Source organism: Clarias gariepinus, chromosome 6 (genome assembly GCF_024256425.1).
Source record: "Clarias gariepinus isolate MV-2021 ecotype Netherlands chromosome 6, CGAR_prim_01v2, whole genome shotgun sequence".
Lineage (NCBI taxonomy): Eukaryota > Metazoa > Chordata > Actinopteri > Siluriformes > Clariidae > Clarias > Clarias gariepinus.
The window spans coordinates 9,371,896-9,387,545 of record NC_071105.1 but is presented as its reverse complement, the minus strand read 5'-3'; the positions used below and the strand labels follow the sequence as shown (position 1 = coordinate 9,387,545).

Here is a 15,650-nt window from a genome sequence, read left to right as displayed (position 1 = left end):
AAAGATCCCACCACCCGCTGCACTACACACATCAGTTAAATGGACTGTAGAAAAGGTCTAAGCATCAGAAAAAACAGGTGTGTGGGAGCTTTGTTGGAACTGCGCTACAATTTGAATATATAATAGTTATGTACAGCATATGACGCCAAAACTACATGAAGTCAATTCAAGGTTGAACATTTGATGAGAAAATAAAGACACTAAACAGAATGTGTATTGTATGTGACATGAAGACACACCAGAGCTTTGCTAGAACGGCTCAATTAAGCAATATCACATGAGCGGCAGTGATGTAGTACTGGATATCAGCACAGCCGTGATGTCCTGGTAGGATATAAGATTTAAGATATAACAGCCATGCCGATATTCGGTACAACAGCTTGACCTCGAGTGTATTATTGCTTTTTTTTTTTTTTTTACAACAGTTACACAAACACAGAACAACAGATTATGATTTGTTTGCTTATTTAACAACCTGGGAACTAACAACCCGTCAGTTACTGTAATAAAATCCTTTATTTCACCTGAATAAGCTTCCCATTTGCTTTAGATAATGAAATAAATGAAAAAGTGTCCAGAGGTGTTGGTCTTCGTATGGACAGCTCTACAATTAAGACTGAAATGTGAAGCGATAGACACACATGCGGTAAAATGCTAATATTTAAGTAGGATTAGACGGCTGATTTCCGGAGGCTGGCACACACAAGACTGCCTCACAAGTTGGCATGTGTTTAATTACTGTTTGTCGCTGCAGAAGCATTAGTGACGGAACCTTTGTTCTTTTTATGCACGTGAGACAGTGCTGGATCAGCTAAGCAGCTCAGCACTACTGTGATCTCAGACGTGTATTAAGTTTCTCATCGTTTCAGAAGACACCACACTGCAGGATATGTGTGCTTACAAAGTGATATAATGCAGTCAGTCATGATATAGCACCCCTGGAGGAGATAGAGTTAAGGGCCTTGCTCGAAGGCCCTTATGGCAACCTGGTGAAGCTGGGACTCGAACCGCCAACCTTCTGATTAATAACTCAGTGCCTTAGCCGTCTAAGTTACCACTGCGCGAATGCTTCACTCCCCATGTGCATCAGTGAGCCTTAGCCGCCCATGACTCTGTCACCAGTTCTCCTTAAAACTCAGTGAGACTTGGCCACCCATGACCCTGTCGCCAGTTTACCAGTTTTCCTTTCTTGGATCCCTTTTGGTATGTCATGACCACTACAGATCAGAAACATCCCACTCGACCTGCAGTCTTGGATTTGCTCTGACTCTGTTGTCTAGCCATCACAATTTGGCCCTTCTCACAGTAGCTTCACTCTCACTAGCTTCACTGATGCACATGGCCCGTGTAGTCCAATCCAATAGAAGCGTGTGGTCTAGTGTAGATCAAATTAAGGAAAAGGTTAATACTAGTTGTGACACGCAGGTCATTACTGTCATGGTGGCCGTAACCTACTCAAAATTAGACAAGTGGTCATAATGTTATGGCTGATTAATGTGTGCACGTGTGTGTGTGTGTGTGTGTGTGTGTGTATAAAATGCTTGTTATAATGCATGTGGATCTTTCTTTTCACTTGTTACAGCATAAGGTTTTTTTTTTCAATTATTATTATGCCATTATGCCATTATTATTATTGTCTGGTATATTTTCAGGAAACCACAGACGAACTTCCTGAGAAGGATAAAATCTGAGAAGTGACGTGATGTGACATGATAAAAATCCACCGTGAAAGCCAGGATTTATGTGCAAACGAAACTGAGCGTCTGTAGAACCCCGTCATGTGTGAGCTTCTGCCAAATTTACTTTGAATCTCCTTATCAGCAGCTCCAATTCCAGCTAATTGTCTTAAGATCAGCCACGTCATACTAATCAGAGCTTTGTTTGCCTCGTGCTAAGAGCAGCCTGGGTATACTTAATGTGAGATTGATGTGTTTAAATGTGCAGCTGAGGAAACCTTAATGATATCGGTTCGTCTTTAATGAAGAAATGGCACAACCGGAAAAAGATGACAGGAGTAGATCCGTATGAGGGAAGATGACAATATAATATCAATGTTCATATAACAGAACTATTTTAGAACTCCTTTGGGATTCACATTGTAAAATAACTGGCTTGTACCAAATTGTTTAATTTTTGCTCATTTTCTATATAAAATACTTGCTGGAAGTTACTGTATAACACACCCTGGTAGAGCGCTTTCTCGGTCCGCTGCTTGATTAACGTCTGAAACGCTGGCCTCCCAGGAACTCCTTTAATGGTCCGAACCATATGTAGAAATGTCTTGGAGCGAGGTCAGGTCTGTATGGAGGATGTGACAATAACTCCCATAGATCCAATAAATTCCTGTAATGTGCAAGTGGTGTTGGTTAATGATTGTGTGTACAGTTGCCACTGACAGATGCGTCTCTTCCACAAATTGTTGACAAGTTACCCGTCGATTTTCAAGGATCAGACGCTCCACTCGCTGTACTAACTGTACGTCCTTCTTTAAACCATTTCAAATGTTTTACTGTGGTTAAGACTCTCATCAGCGTACTGTGCTTGACATCAATAGTTTTTACACCTTCCTTCACAAGATATTTTGAACAAGTCCTGGTTTGACTCGAACACTCCTTGTATAAATAAATACAACCAGTCCTGTCGAGTGTGTAGACTGGAGTTGGGCGTGATACAGAATAAAAAGCTTGCATCAGTACACCGGGCATGCAGGACTCTTGATGTTAATATCATCTGAAAGGGTCTCTTTTTTATTTTTTTGAGCAGAGGGGAAAAAGGGTATTTGAAGTAACAAATGTCATGACGTGTTCCATCAGACATCAAGACAGCTCTCCCTCAGAAGGAGGGAAATGAAAGCCGGAAAGTTGATGCATGACAGAATAGATGTTGATTTAGGATGAGAGGAGATCTTTTATCTTGCCTTTGAGCGGACGCTGGCTGAGATTGGATTAGCACTCTTAATTACGTAATACCCCCTGGTGGTCCGTTTAGGATCGGGTTTTATTGCCACATTCTTGTCTATTCCTCGAGGATTTTCTGCCATCACTTGCGGTCCCTGTGGACAAAATATTGGTATCTTTGCATTTTAAAACTAACTACTTGTGGTTCAGCGAGGAACAGCGCGCCATGATGTGTACGGCGCATAACTGACAGAGCCTTACATCATTTCCAGGGTCGATTTACAGATGGTACGAGTGCCTGAACAAACAGCAATGCTTCAAGACTTAGTTCTCCATCCCATATTAGGAGAAGGCCAGATCATTCCAAACATAACCCGGTCATTTTTAATACAGGATTTGCTACCTTCTCTTTGCCCACGATTGGCACAGTTAATTTTGTTTTGGCTCTCCTTAGTTCCACATGAGAATTGAACTAAATTCAGACATCACTGCAGGATAGCTGAGACTCGTGAAAATGACTTCATGCAGAAAATGGACTGCTTTTATTCATGCATGGATAATACAGGGATACAGTTCCATGCTGTTTTTGGCTGTGCTTCTGGGCTCCAGACGAAATATCCATGTTAGGGTAATCCATTCAACAGTAATGCTGCATACGTACATTTGCATAATGGCATAATTCGATTGTTTTCACTGACATCACCGGAGGTTTAAACCCAAAATGTTTGCTTTAGATTGAAAAGCTGCAGCTGATACGATTCAAAAAGCTGATCAGATTTCCAGCATTCAACATATACTGCAATCTCGACTCCTTCACACCTTCTTTAAGAAGTACTGAACAAATCAGCAGCAGGATTAATTCACGTCTAGACTTATGGCTGGTCAAAGGCCAAATAAGTTCTCCAATTAGAAAAAAAGAGAACCCGAACTTTTGCAAACTGTAAATGTGCGCTTAGGGTATAGTATACATCAGTGGTTTCCACCTCTGGTCCTGGAGGAGCCCTGTCTGGCACATTTTAGGGTTTCCCCTACTCTACCACATTCACGTCGATTGTTAACTAGCTGATTAGTTGGATTAAGTCTGCTGGGAGCTGAGACATCACTAATATATACAGGACACATTGAGTGAGTTCTCCAAGACCAGCATAGGAAACCATTGGAGCACACTACTAATTCTGAATGCCATTGCTTGCCGTACCACACACTAAGGGTGCTTTCACAACTTACCGTAGTTCGTTTGCTCTGGTCCAAATGACCTGAACACTTTTCCACTTTGTTTTTTTACTCCACAGGGAGACCAAACTGTGTCAATTCAAACCATGTGAAAATGTGATCTTGTTGCTTGTTCCTGTTTTGGTTCAGTATGCTTTCTCACCAGGAGGACAACAAGAGAACCAAAGTTCACTAGATAATTCAGATTGAGACCATCTCTTTTTAAGGATCATTGATGAAACAAACCGTGCCAGGAGGCAAAATAAACTAGTGTTCGATTTAATAAGAAATTCAGTAGGTGTAAGAGCATGCTAAGGCCGTAGTCAAGACAACCCCTTGTCGACTCCAAGTCTTTGGCCAGGACTACCTCAGATAGAGTTAAGACAGTGGGTCAGGGTCGGGTCAAGATCAAGTCCAAACAAAAGCAAGACAAAGGCAAGTTGAAAACTGAAAACCATCAAATTCTTATCCTGTCACAGGGGAGCCTATCCCAGAAAAGTCTGGGCCCAAGACAGGTACACCATGGATAGGGTGCCAATCCATCGCAGTTTGTTTATTCATTTATTCATTATTTAACATTGAACCAATTTTCAAGATCAAGATAATCTAAGTGGTTTTACAGCCAGGGTTAAAAGTAGCCTTAAAGAAAGAGCAGGGAAATACCCTGTAACACAATAAGAAGGCGGGCGATGACGTCAGGAAATCCCCCGCGAACCTAGAAGTAGAGAGTGCAAGAATATCTTCGGGAACTGCTGCGTCTTTTCCCGAAAGACACTGTGAGGGAAGGCTTAAGACTTGCGATTTGCCATTGTTGAGGCGTAGGAGGCTGGAGAATGGCATGAACATTTTACCGCGAAGGCTGAAGTGTGCGCACATGGCGTGGGGGGTGCGACTGCAGCCGAGGAACGATGGGAAGAAATCAACCTGGTTAGCCACTTGAGTGTCGATAACGAAAATCCAGCCATGAGAACAAACAAATCCGAAGCCAACATCCAAAACACAGTCAGGGTCATACTCAAAGATCTGTCGGAAAGCAGGCGAGACGAAAAGAAAATTCAAGTTAAAGCAAGAGTAAGCAAGGGTCAGCACCAGGTGAGATTATACAGGACAAACTATCAAGGAAAGTGTACGGGCACACAAGCCAGACACTGCGGCGCTGAGTGACGTCCTTGCCAGTCTTATAAAGCCGAGGGATGATTACCTGATCAGATACAGGTGTGCTGGTCTTGAGAGTGGAGCGTGCAGGGGGGAAAGTCCGGAATGGATTAAAGCCAGTAAAGAGCTGAGTGAGTCTCGCTGGCTCGTAACACAGGGTGTACAATCCCTTGTTCCACACACCGAGTATTGCCCTCGATCAGGGGTTGGAAATGGACTTGGGATTCAACTTTGTGCTAGAAGCTACAGTAGTTAGCATGAACAAAGCAGTTAGGTGAGTCATGGTCGTGTCAGTGCTTTGGCGGAAGCTCTCGCGCTTACGTTAACGAGCAGTAATGATCGGTCAAAACACAATAGATGATTCAGCCGCAAGTTGAAACGACTTGGAATCAATTATAAAGGTGACGAAGTGTTGTTTTTAGATGACGTAACGTTATCGGATGTGTTTTTCTGCTGAAAGTGCTCTAATGGCTGGTGTTGAATCTGGGTTTTGGCAGGCAGCTGCTCTTCCTGTTTTCCACTGAATCTTTTGGTGGATCATACCAGCTTACTTTCATTCCACGTCACAGCCTTGGTAACACTTTAGTAAAGATGCATGTATGTGGAACACAGGTATTTGGAAATACTGACGCAACTCAGCGTCAGTATTTAAATATATATATATATATATATATATATATATATATATATATATATATATATATATATAAAATATTCCAGCTAGCATGTTACGTAAAGTTATACAGTATATATATATATGTAATGCCAGAATAGAATGATATATACACTATATTGCCAAAAGTATTCCCTCGCCATGTTGGTTGTTCACATCAAACGTTTTTTTGCAAATTTAAACATTGTACTAATAACAAAATGTTTTTCAATTTGCCGAAATGTAAGGAAACCTTACTGTGCTCCTAGAATTTTACTCAGCAAACTCATCTTACACAACATGGTTTTCTGTTTGGACAGCCTCGAATGTGAGATCATACTACACAAATGGCTCTGCACAAAGAGGAAGGATGAAGGCTTGGAAGGCAAAACATGGCTGAAGAACAAAGGCTATAGTCAGGGCAGTTACAGGATTATTACATGGTAGACTGAAGCATGTGATTGCAAGCAGCTGAGTGGACAGCAGTGGTCATTTCGGCTGGGTCAGCGAGGACATAGGGTCAGCTAGTGGGGAATTCCACCAGGTCACGCCCTGGCCCCTTAGTGATGCATGTGTGTGTGTTTGAGAGAGAGAGAGAGAGAGAGAGAGAGAGAGAGAGAGTCGTGTTTAATAGTTGTACGTGAGTAGGTTAAATTCAGGGCTTTGGGACAATGAGGGTAGTTTGTGGTAAGATGACAGAGCATAAACAGAGTGCACACTGAAGAGAGAGAGAGAGAGAGAGTAGTGGCCTTTAACTGACCCCAAATTCAAAAGTCAATTTTTTCCACACTAAATCTATTCTCTCTCTCTCTCTCTCTCTCTCTCGCTCTCTCTCTCTCTTTCTCTCTCTCACACACACACACACACACTTGCTGCTGCACAAAATAGGTTAGAGAAGCCAAGAATTAAAAAATTAATGACTCATGTAAAAGTAGTAAAAGTCACCATCCAAGCCTAGAATGAAGTAATAAGTAAGGAATAATACATCACAGGCTGTGCAGTTACACAATAATAATCCACAATGCAGTGGGCTGATGCGGACCAATACAAAAAAATAAATAAAAATATATAAACTTTGTATTGTTTCATATTTCTTATAGCACATCAACTTTACAATGATAGCAAATTATTTATTAAATATTGATCTTTTTAAAAATATATATAGTTACTTTTAATGTTTTAGAACATTCACGAAACAAGCTAGTTCCTGTTATCACTTACAGGTTTATTATTCTTACTTTTAATGTTAACAAAAATTAATAAAAGGTGAACATTATAAATGATGCTCTAAAATTTCATAACGGAAAGTGGGAACTGTGTCATTTTCATGCGTCATGTTTTCTCCTCACTCGGTCACGACTATTAACCTTTAATTGTGTGGAAAGTCTTTAAGACTTACACCTGTCTTCGAGACTTTAGGTTAAACTGTTCATGAAGATTAGGGCCACCATAAAGACATTGATCTGAGTTCTTACTTCCTGTAACCTAATTCTGTTACAGGATCCCCCCCGATAAAAAATGTGACTTTATTCTCAGCATTCGGACATTAATCTCTCAATTCCAATGCTGTTTCTTAGCATTTTGACTTTAATCTTAACATTCCGATTTTAATCTCAGAATTTTTATGTTTTTTCTCAGCATTTGGACTTGAATCTCCACATTCCAATTTTAATCTCAGAATTTTGATGGTTTTTATCAGCATTCTGACTTTAATCCCAACATTCTGGCTTTAATCTTAACGTTCTGGCTTTAATCTCAACGTTCCAGTTTTAATCTCAGAATTTTTATGGTTTTTCTCAGCATTGGGATTTAATCTCAACATTTTGACTTTAATTTCAACATTTCAATTTTAATCTCGGAATTCTGAAGCTTTTTCTTAGCATTCTGGCTTTAATCCCCACATTTCAATTTTAAATTTTAGAATTTTGATGGTTTTTATCAGCATTTTGACTTTAATCTCAACATTCTGTCTTAATATTCCAGTTTTAATCTCAGAATTTTGATGGTTTTTCTCAGCATTGGGATTTTAATCTCAGCATTTGGACTTTAATCTCAGAATTTGGACTTTAATCTCACCATTCCAATTTTAATCTTAGAATTCTGATGGTTTTTATCAGCATTCTGACTTTAATCCCAACATTCTGGCTTTACTCTCAACATTCCAGTTTTAATCTCAGAATTTTAATGGTTTTTCTCAGAATTTTAACTTTTATCTCAGCACTTTGACTTTATTCTCATCATTCAGATTTCTTTATTTAAGATGCTTGAACACAATTTTGTTGAATTTAAAATGACTGCATCATTATTTATCACATATACTGCAACAGTGTATTCACACTCATCTTTAAAATCATTTTTGTTTTTTACAAACTGGATAGGAAAACGTACAGTATGTTATATGTTTAACTTATAATCACGATTATCATCAACGGCTAAACAACCTTTCATGCTTAAATGTTTAAAAATACATTTACAAGTACAAATCAGTTTATTTAAGTAAACATTTTCATGTAAAATGCATCTTAACTTTTAATGAACGAATGCAATACTACAAGGTTACCATTTTAATCTGTTGTAGTTAAAATGATATAATTCCATGTTGTTGCTATTCATGTGAATCCAATACGTCGCATCATGCAGTGCAACTTTATACATCTGTGCACGATCTTACAGACCAGAGCTGCTATGTCACACATCTTGTCATGCAGTGTGTCTGTACAGCATAAAAAAATGGTCTCTCTCTTCCCCACACAAACACACACACACACACACACACACACACACAACACACACACACACACACACACACAAACTTAATGAATCCATCATTCTCTGACGGGCGCAGTCATCTAAGAGAAGCCGAGTCTAAAACAACCCCCGAAGATTGGTCTTTAAACACAATATTTCACCAACAATCCGTACCAAGCTGTAACCCATTAGAGGCCGAGTCTGGGGTTAGAGGCATGGGAGCAGCCAGGCATTTGAGGGCACAACATTGCGTGCCTCCACGGCGGGAAAATAAGAAAATTATTTGGGAAATAAATGAGGAGCTGTAATGTGAATGGATGGGTTGTTTTATTTCCCCGTGTATTTGCGAGTCTGTGTACACTGGAAGGTGGGGGAGTATTTCTGCGTGCCTAATAGCTGACAGATTGACTGCCTGCACCAGGCTGAAAGTGAGTCATGAACGTCAAGTGCCAGAGTTCGACACACGCACAGAGAAAATACGGCCTTTCCCAGGTGTCCCTGGCTTGTGTTAGGGTGCTGGTGTCCTGTGTGCCAGGATTCTCCACATGACCTTTACATGAACTCGTACGTGTCATCGGAAGGCTTGGTGTTCACACGTGACCCTGACCTCGTGCTTGGTGCGCATAAACAACACGGCGAACCTTAATCAAAGCCATCGTTACTGGGTCATGAATGCTGAGGGTTTATCCACACCCAGATGCCAAACACCTGCATATGTACCTACACACCACCCCATAAATTTAGCTCAACTCTTGAACACATTCATAGTATCCATAGTAAATAAACCCAGCCTGACAGTAGTAACACCTATGCTGACTATGTCCTTAAAAAGTGATATTTAATATATGATATACAAACATATATCAAATAAAATACACATTTATAAGCATTTTGTTGATTTTGTTTCATAGAGATGTTTCATCATTGTGATGAACTTTCTAGTGAATGAAGGCGTAAAAACTTTAAAATCACAGTACGGTGATGAGAGTCTTATCCGCGGTAAAACATTTGAAGTCGAGATCCAGTCCACTCCAGTCGTTCCCGTGAACAATCAGCGAGTGGATCGCCTGATCTTTGAAAAACGACTGATAACTTGTTGCCAACTTGCGGAGGAGATGCATCTGTCCGTGGGAACTGTACACACAATCATTCACCAGCACCACTTACAGTTAGTTCTGAAAAGCTGGGAGTTATTGCCTCACCCCCCATACAGTCCTGACCTAGTGCCAAGCCATTTCCACATGTGTGTGCCATTAAAGGTGTTCCTGGGAGGCCAGGGTTTTTTACATGGATTAGGCAGACTTTCTACCTAGATGGTATCCAAGCACTAGTGAAACACTGGGATAAATGCATTAGCCAAGAGAAATAAAGTTTCTGTCATTTTGCACAGTCAAAAGTCCCAGTTTGACCCGAACGCCCCTCATACAGTACATTGGCTGCTATTCAGACAGCACTGCTTGGCTGCAAACTAACTCCTTCCCTCCATGTCATCTATCCGTTTTATACAAGAAATCCATATAATTAAAATCCAAAGCGCTGCTATGAGAATTCTCAATTCTGATTGGTCGAAAGATGCTGATTCATTCTCTATAACAGCAGCTGTGACAGCGCTACCAACTGCAGGCTTTATATAAAAGTTATTGGGATTATTGCTCCAAAGGTCCCCATAGGGACTGGGACAGATTACGTGATCTAATATTAATAATAAAGTTTTCCGCAAAGAAATGTTTATTTACTATTGTTGGAAAGACTCTCAATGGATAGATGGATAGAAAACAACTATTTTAATAACACAAACTAAAGTTTCACACAACTGATACAGATATCGGATATTAATTGCAGACTTTGCACAATCACCTGCACAATAATAGGCATGAACAATCACTGCAGCCTTGCACACACACTGGGGGCTTTCTCTCTTTTTTTACATATACAGTATATATATATATAAAACTTCAAACTTGAAATCCCACTCTTTGTTTTGTTTTTTCAATACAAATCGCTCTGGTATAAAAGAAATGAAGAACGTTGCCTGTAACATGATTACAGGAATAATCATTTAATTCAGGTTGTTACAGTAACAGTAACCCCACCCCGCCTTTGATCGTTGCCCTCTAACAGCGCACCCTGGTGTGTTCTGATTCTTTCACTCTACTATTAAAAACGTTCTTTAGAACGGCAGAAAAACATAAACCTTCTGTGTCTATATTTGTTTTGCACAACTAACGATGATAACTGTTCTAACTACAGGGTTCGAGGGCGGAGCCTGGCCATTCTCGCTCACTCTCTGTATGTGTGTGAGAAATACACAAGTTAAATAAACTTCAGCTGAAGAACTGTATCAGGCACCGAGTCAAACTCTTTTCATTAAACCACAAAGCAGGCCACGAAGGGAGCCCGGACTGCCAAAAAAGCCCTGACAGGAAATCAAGATTCATTGCTCCACGCGGCTGCCAGGCCTCAGCGGAGTCCTAGTCAGTCCTTGGACAGAAGGATCATCTCCTGCTCATTTGCTCCTTGCTCTCTTCTGTTGCCATCTATCCACAAACATTCGTTGGCCCTTCAGCTGCCTCCATCAGTCACCAAGACACACACTCACGCTTTGCTAACTTTATTTAGGAACAACTTAATCACTTCCAACAGAGAGATAGATACCGTCTACATTGCCTCTAACAATTGCAATTACCGAAGAGGAATTATTATCAAGTAAGTGACCTCAGCTAGGAAAAAATGCTGCGGTGAACATCTGCTCTTTTTTTTTTTTTTTTTAAAGAAAAAGCTAAGAGCAGGAAAATGATAACAAAGAGCCAGAGCCGTCCTCATGCATGGAGATCTTGCCTACCTGGGGCAGCTTGCATCTCAGTCAGGCCTCCAACAACAATGAGGGCTTCCAGAATCTTCACGTGATGCTCGGGGTTCACATCGGCACTGGAAACACAAGAAGGACAAACCTTAGATGGACTAGAGGAATTGTCTTTGCCGATTTTTTTTTTTTTTGTCCAAACTTGCTGTTTTGGTTCGCACAATTGGTCTAACACATTATTATACAAAGTCAGCTCAGTACAATCAACCCACAACATCCTGTTATTAATAGTTTCTGGCTGTCCAGTATATTTTTACATTTACAGCATTTGGCAGATGCCCTTTATCTTACATTTGATCTCATTACACATCTGGACAGCTCAGGGTTAAGGGCCTTGCTCAAGGGCCCAACAGGGGCCAGGTGAAAAACCCCAGCACCAACAAGTTGCCCCTGTTGGGCCCTTAAACAAGGCCCTTAACCCTCAATTGCCAGGGGTCAGGAGTCCACTGGGGCCACTAAGCTACCTTTACCCCATCTGAGAATTATACACTACTGTTTATCTGCTGCAGTGTATTTTAATAGATTCTTATTTTGCCAAAGCTATTTTTTGTTTGAATTATCTAATTTGCTATATCAAATTTGAATCTATTTGCCTATATACCGTATAAAAACATACAGTTGAAAAACGAGCCTCAGGAATACAGTTTTTATGTAAAACTGAACGAAGGTTAAACATGCAAAAAATTCCCAGTGAAGGAAAATTAAATGCTTCAATTAAAATGTTTTTATTCAGGACGGGTCATATATAATGTCAAATTATATCTATTTAAGGACAAATATTTCCCTTTCCTTGTTTAAAATGAAATAAATAAATAACTGAATACAAAAGCAATCAATTAGAATTTTTCTTATTATTAACCAAATTATATGCGGTTAAGCTTAAATATTTCCCTATGCTTGTTGTGAATAAATAAATAAATACAAAAGCTATAAATTATTTAAATACACGACAAGATTAGTAGATTAAACATATAAAGTCTATAGAATTCAAATATGCAAAACATCAAAATAAATACTTTGGTCATCATCTAAGCTTAATATACAAAGGGCGTTCAAGTCAAGCTGGGACTTTTGATTGTGCAGAATAACAGAACATCGTTATGAGAGTAAAAACTCCCATTATTTCTCTATATAATCTCCTGCTACACTGATGTACTCATGCCAGTTTTTCACTAGTTCACTCACTCACCTTCTATACCGCTTTATACTGTATTCAGGGTCACGGGGACCTGGAGCCTAAGGCACGAGGCAGGGTGCAAATCATGTCAATCCAATGCAGGGCACACACACACTACGGGCAATTAGCCCAATCTGCATATCTTAGGACTGTGGGAGGAAACCCACCAAGCACGGGGAGAACATTTAAACCCCATGCACACAGAGATGGGAATCGAGCCTGGCCGGGAATTGAACCCGGACCCTGGAGGTGCAAGGCGACAGTGCTAACCACTACACCACCGTGTCGCCTTCACTTGTTCAATTTAATTCAATTAATGTTGTTGCAAAGTAGCTTTACACACACAAAAAAATTATTTAAGTTTGTATGAAATGTGAATGTGTATGAATTAAAATGATAAGACAATAAGACTGTCCCTGATGAGCAAGCCAAGGATGACTGCGACAGTGCCAAGGAAAAACTCCCTGAGATGGCAGTAGGAAGAAACCTTGAGAGGAACCAGACTCAACAGGGAACCCATCCTCATTTGGGTGATAACGTATAACAGGGATTGATCTGGATCATACTGTGTGTTAGGAGGCTGGGCGTTCAGTATAACAGGAGATGTGTTTAAGTAAATATGGATTCCAGATTGTTATTGGAGGCTCAGGTAGACTGTAGGAAACTCCAGTCCTGAACCTTTGAGCGACTGCAGGCACAAGTCCTCAGAGACCAGCTGTCTGCATCAGCCGAGGACAGGACTGTCTTCGTGGAAAACTGGAACCGTCCCCAGTCAGCACTAGTTCTTGGATACCATCGAGGTAGAAAGTTTTCTCAGTACACTGGAGCCAGGATCATGACGTACAGCCTTCAGCTTTACTGCAGCTAAGAGTCTCATTACCGCACTGTACTCTAAGTCAATCGTTTGAATGGACCTTCAATTCAAACCTCAAATTTCGACTCAAGTCCCGGTTTGACTTGAATTTCCGTAATGAGAATGAACAGAAAAGTTGGAAAGGTCGACGCATTTACACTGACGTGTAAAGTGGCTTGAGGGATTGGATTTAAAATCTGCATGTACACCTGTATTGTTATGTGGATTATCCTGATGCTTGACACGCACAAAACACAGAGGGATAAAACAGAGTGTCAATCACATGCCTCCAAACAAACAAGTCGGGCCTGCTGAGCATCCACATGATGATCACCCTTTACATCCTCAAATACTGGTTTCAGTTCCACTTGAAACCCTTTCAAAGCTGATGTTGAAAACAACACTTCTGCACATAAGTTTTTAAATAAAGATTGCTCTCTCTCTCTCTCTCTCTCTATCTATCTATCTCTTACACACACACACACACACACACATACACACAGTCACAGGTTAATCTCATCACACTCAGTCATGTCACGAAACACACTCAGTCACGTCTCAGATTCAGTGCCTGGTCTGCCTGGAAGCCCAGTAGTCACTCACTCTGACTCATTTTTATGGTCAGAATGTCATGCAGAGAAGTGCTAAATTTCTGAGAAAGAAAAATATACCGATGTTGGGAAGCAAGACTGCCAGGAATAGGTTTGGCAATTCCAACCTAAAGCTTCGAGTCTGTGCAGTACAACTGAAAGCTACAGTTAAGGACCTTGGTGTGAACCCTTGTGGCTTCTCTAGCCATGTTGGAGGGAAGAGAAAAAAAAAATCTCCATCTGGGAATTATCATTTAAAAATGTGGCTAAGAAGATAAATACAGTATACAGTACCCGTCAAAAGTCTGGACACACCTTCCAATTCGGTGTTTTTTGTTTACTGACTTTTGTTTTTTTCTACGTTCTTGAATAATACTGGAGATTTCAAAACTATTAAATAACACATATGGGATCGGGCAATTAAGTAACAATAACAACAATAGTAAGTTGTTATTTTAAGATATGAACGTCCATCAACGGACAAAGGACACACACACTCACACACTCAGTCACACATTATGGGCAATTTGGGAACGCCAGTTAACCTAATCTGCAGGTCTCTAGACTGTGGGAGGAAACTATAATGCCCGGAGGAAACCCACCAAGCCCGGGGAGAACATGCAAACTCCATGTATACAGAGGGGGGAATAGAGCCTGGCACAACAAAACACATTTTGGCAAATTATTATTTTTATTCCCTGACGCACAAAGTTGTTTAACAAAACTTTTAATATGAAAACAGCTATATAAGCTTATTTAAGAAGCTTTAAATATCCACATTTTGAGCAAAGCATAACGCCTGATTTTCAAACAAAAGACGACACATGGTATCAAATGCACCGCTTCTTTATGTCAGGTGATGACGAGTGGTTTAAATGCATTTAGATGGTTATTGGAGAATGTTGAGACGTTACCACTCTGTTGCAGTATTGCTGCTCCAATCACTCCAGCAGTATTAAATGGCAGGAATGCATCACTGTGAAAAAGGAGATTTTGCATTTTGGATGTTGAACAGAAGTATTTGGGAGACGGCAGTGCAAGCTCTGTTGTAAAGCAGGGAAACAGCTCTACAAAACATGAGATAATTGTGTCCAAGAGACGTGAGATGTACTGTATGCACTGTGTGTGGAAAGCTGATGCAAACACTGTGTTGCATTTTGTCTGATTCTGTCCTCTATTACTATAATGCTATAAACCTTATGGTATTCCTGAAGTCAGTTGGTACTATGATAAGATGCTGCGGTCAGCTACTGACGTGAAACTTGTAGAAAAGGAGGCTGATGATGCTGTAACCTGTGCGCTTTCGTGTTGTTTATGACGCGTCTCATGATATTCAATTATCTTTGTAATTACTGTTAAATGGTTTTGTGTGCAACAAACTCAACACTGCTATTCTTGCTGCCAGTACTGTCTTTTAAGTTTGCTATATTAAAAAATAAATAAACTTAACTAACATATTCGATACTAATCTGCGTACTATAATAACCATACACAAACCTGCAG

The 15,650-nt window shown here is 40.2% G+C and overlaps 1 protein-coding gene across 4 annotated transcripts in view; it reads right to left on the bottom strand.

Moving 5' to 3' along the window:
- pik3r3b (phosphoinositide-3-kinase, regulatory subunit 3b (gamma)) overlaps positions 1-15,650 on the bottom strand; it is a 209,799-nt gene that overhangs the window by 85,548 nt on the left and 108,601 nt on the right. For all 4 annotated transcript variants that reach the window (XM_053498158.1, XM_053498160.1, XM_053498161.1 and 1 more), the window contains one exon: positions 11,507-11,592. In XM_053498158.1, the coding sequence (XP_053354133.1) occupies positions 11,507-11,592 (86 nt within the window). The remainder of the gene's footprint in view (positions 1-11,506; positions 11,593-15,650) is intronic.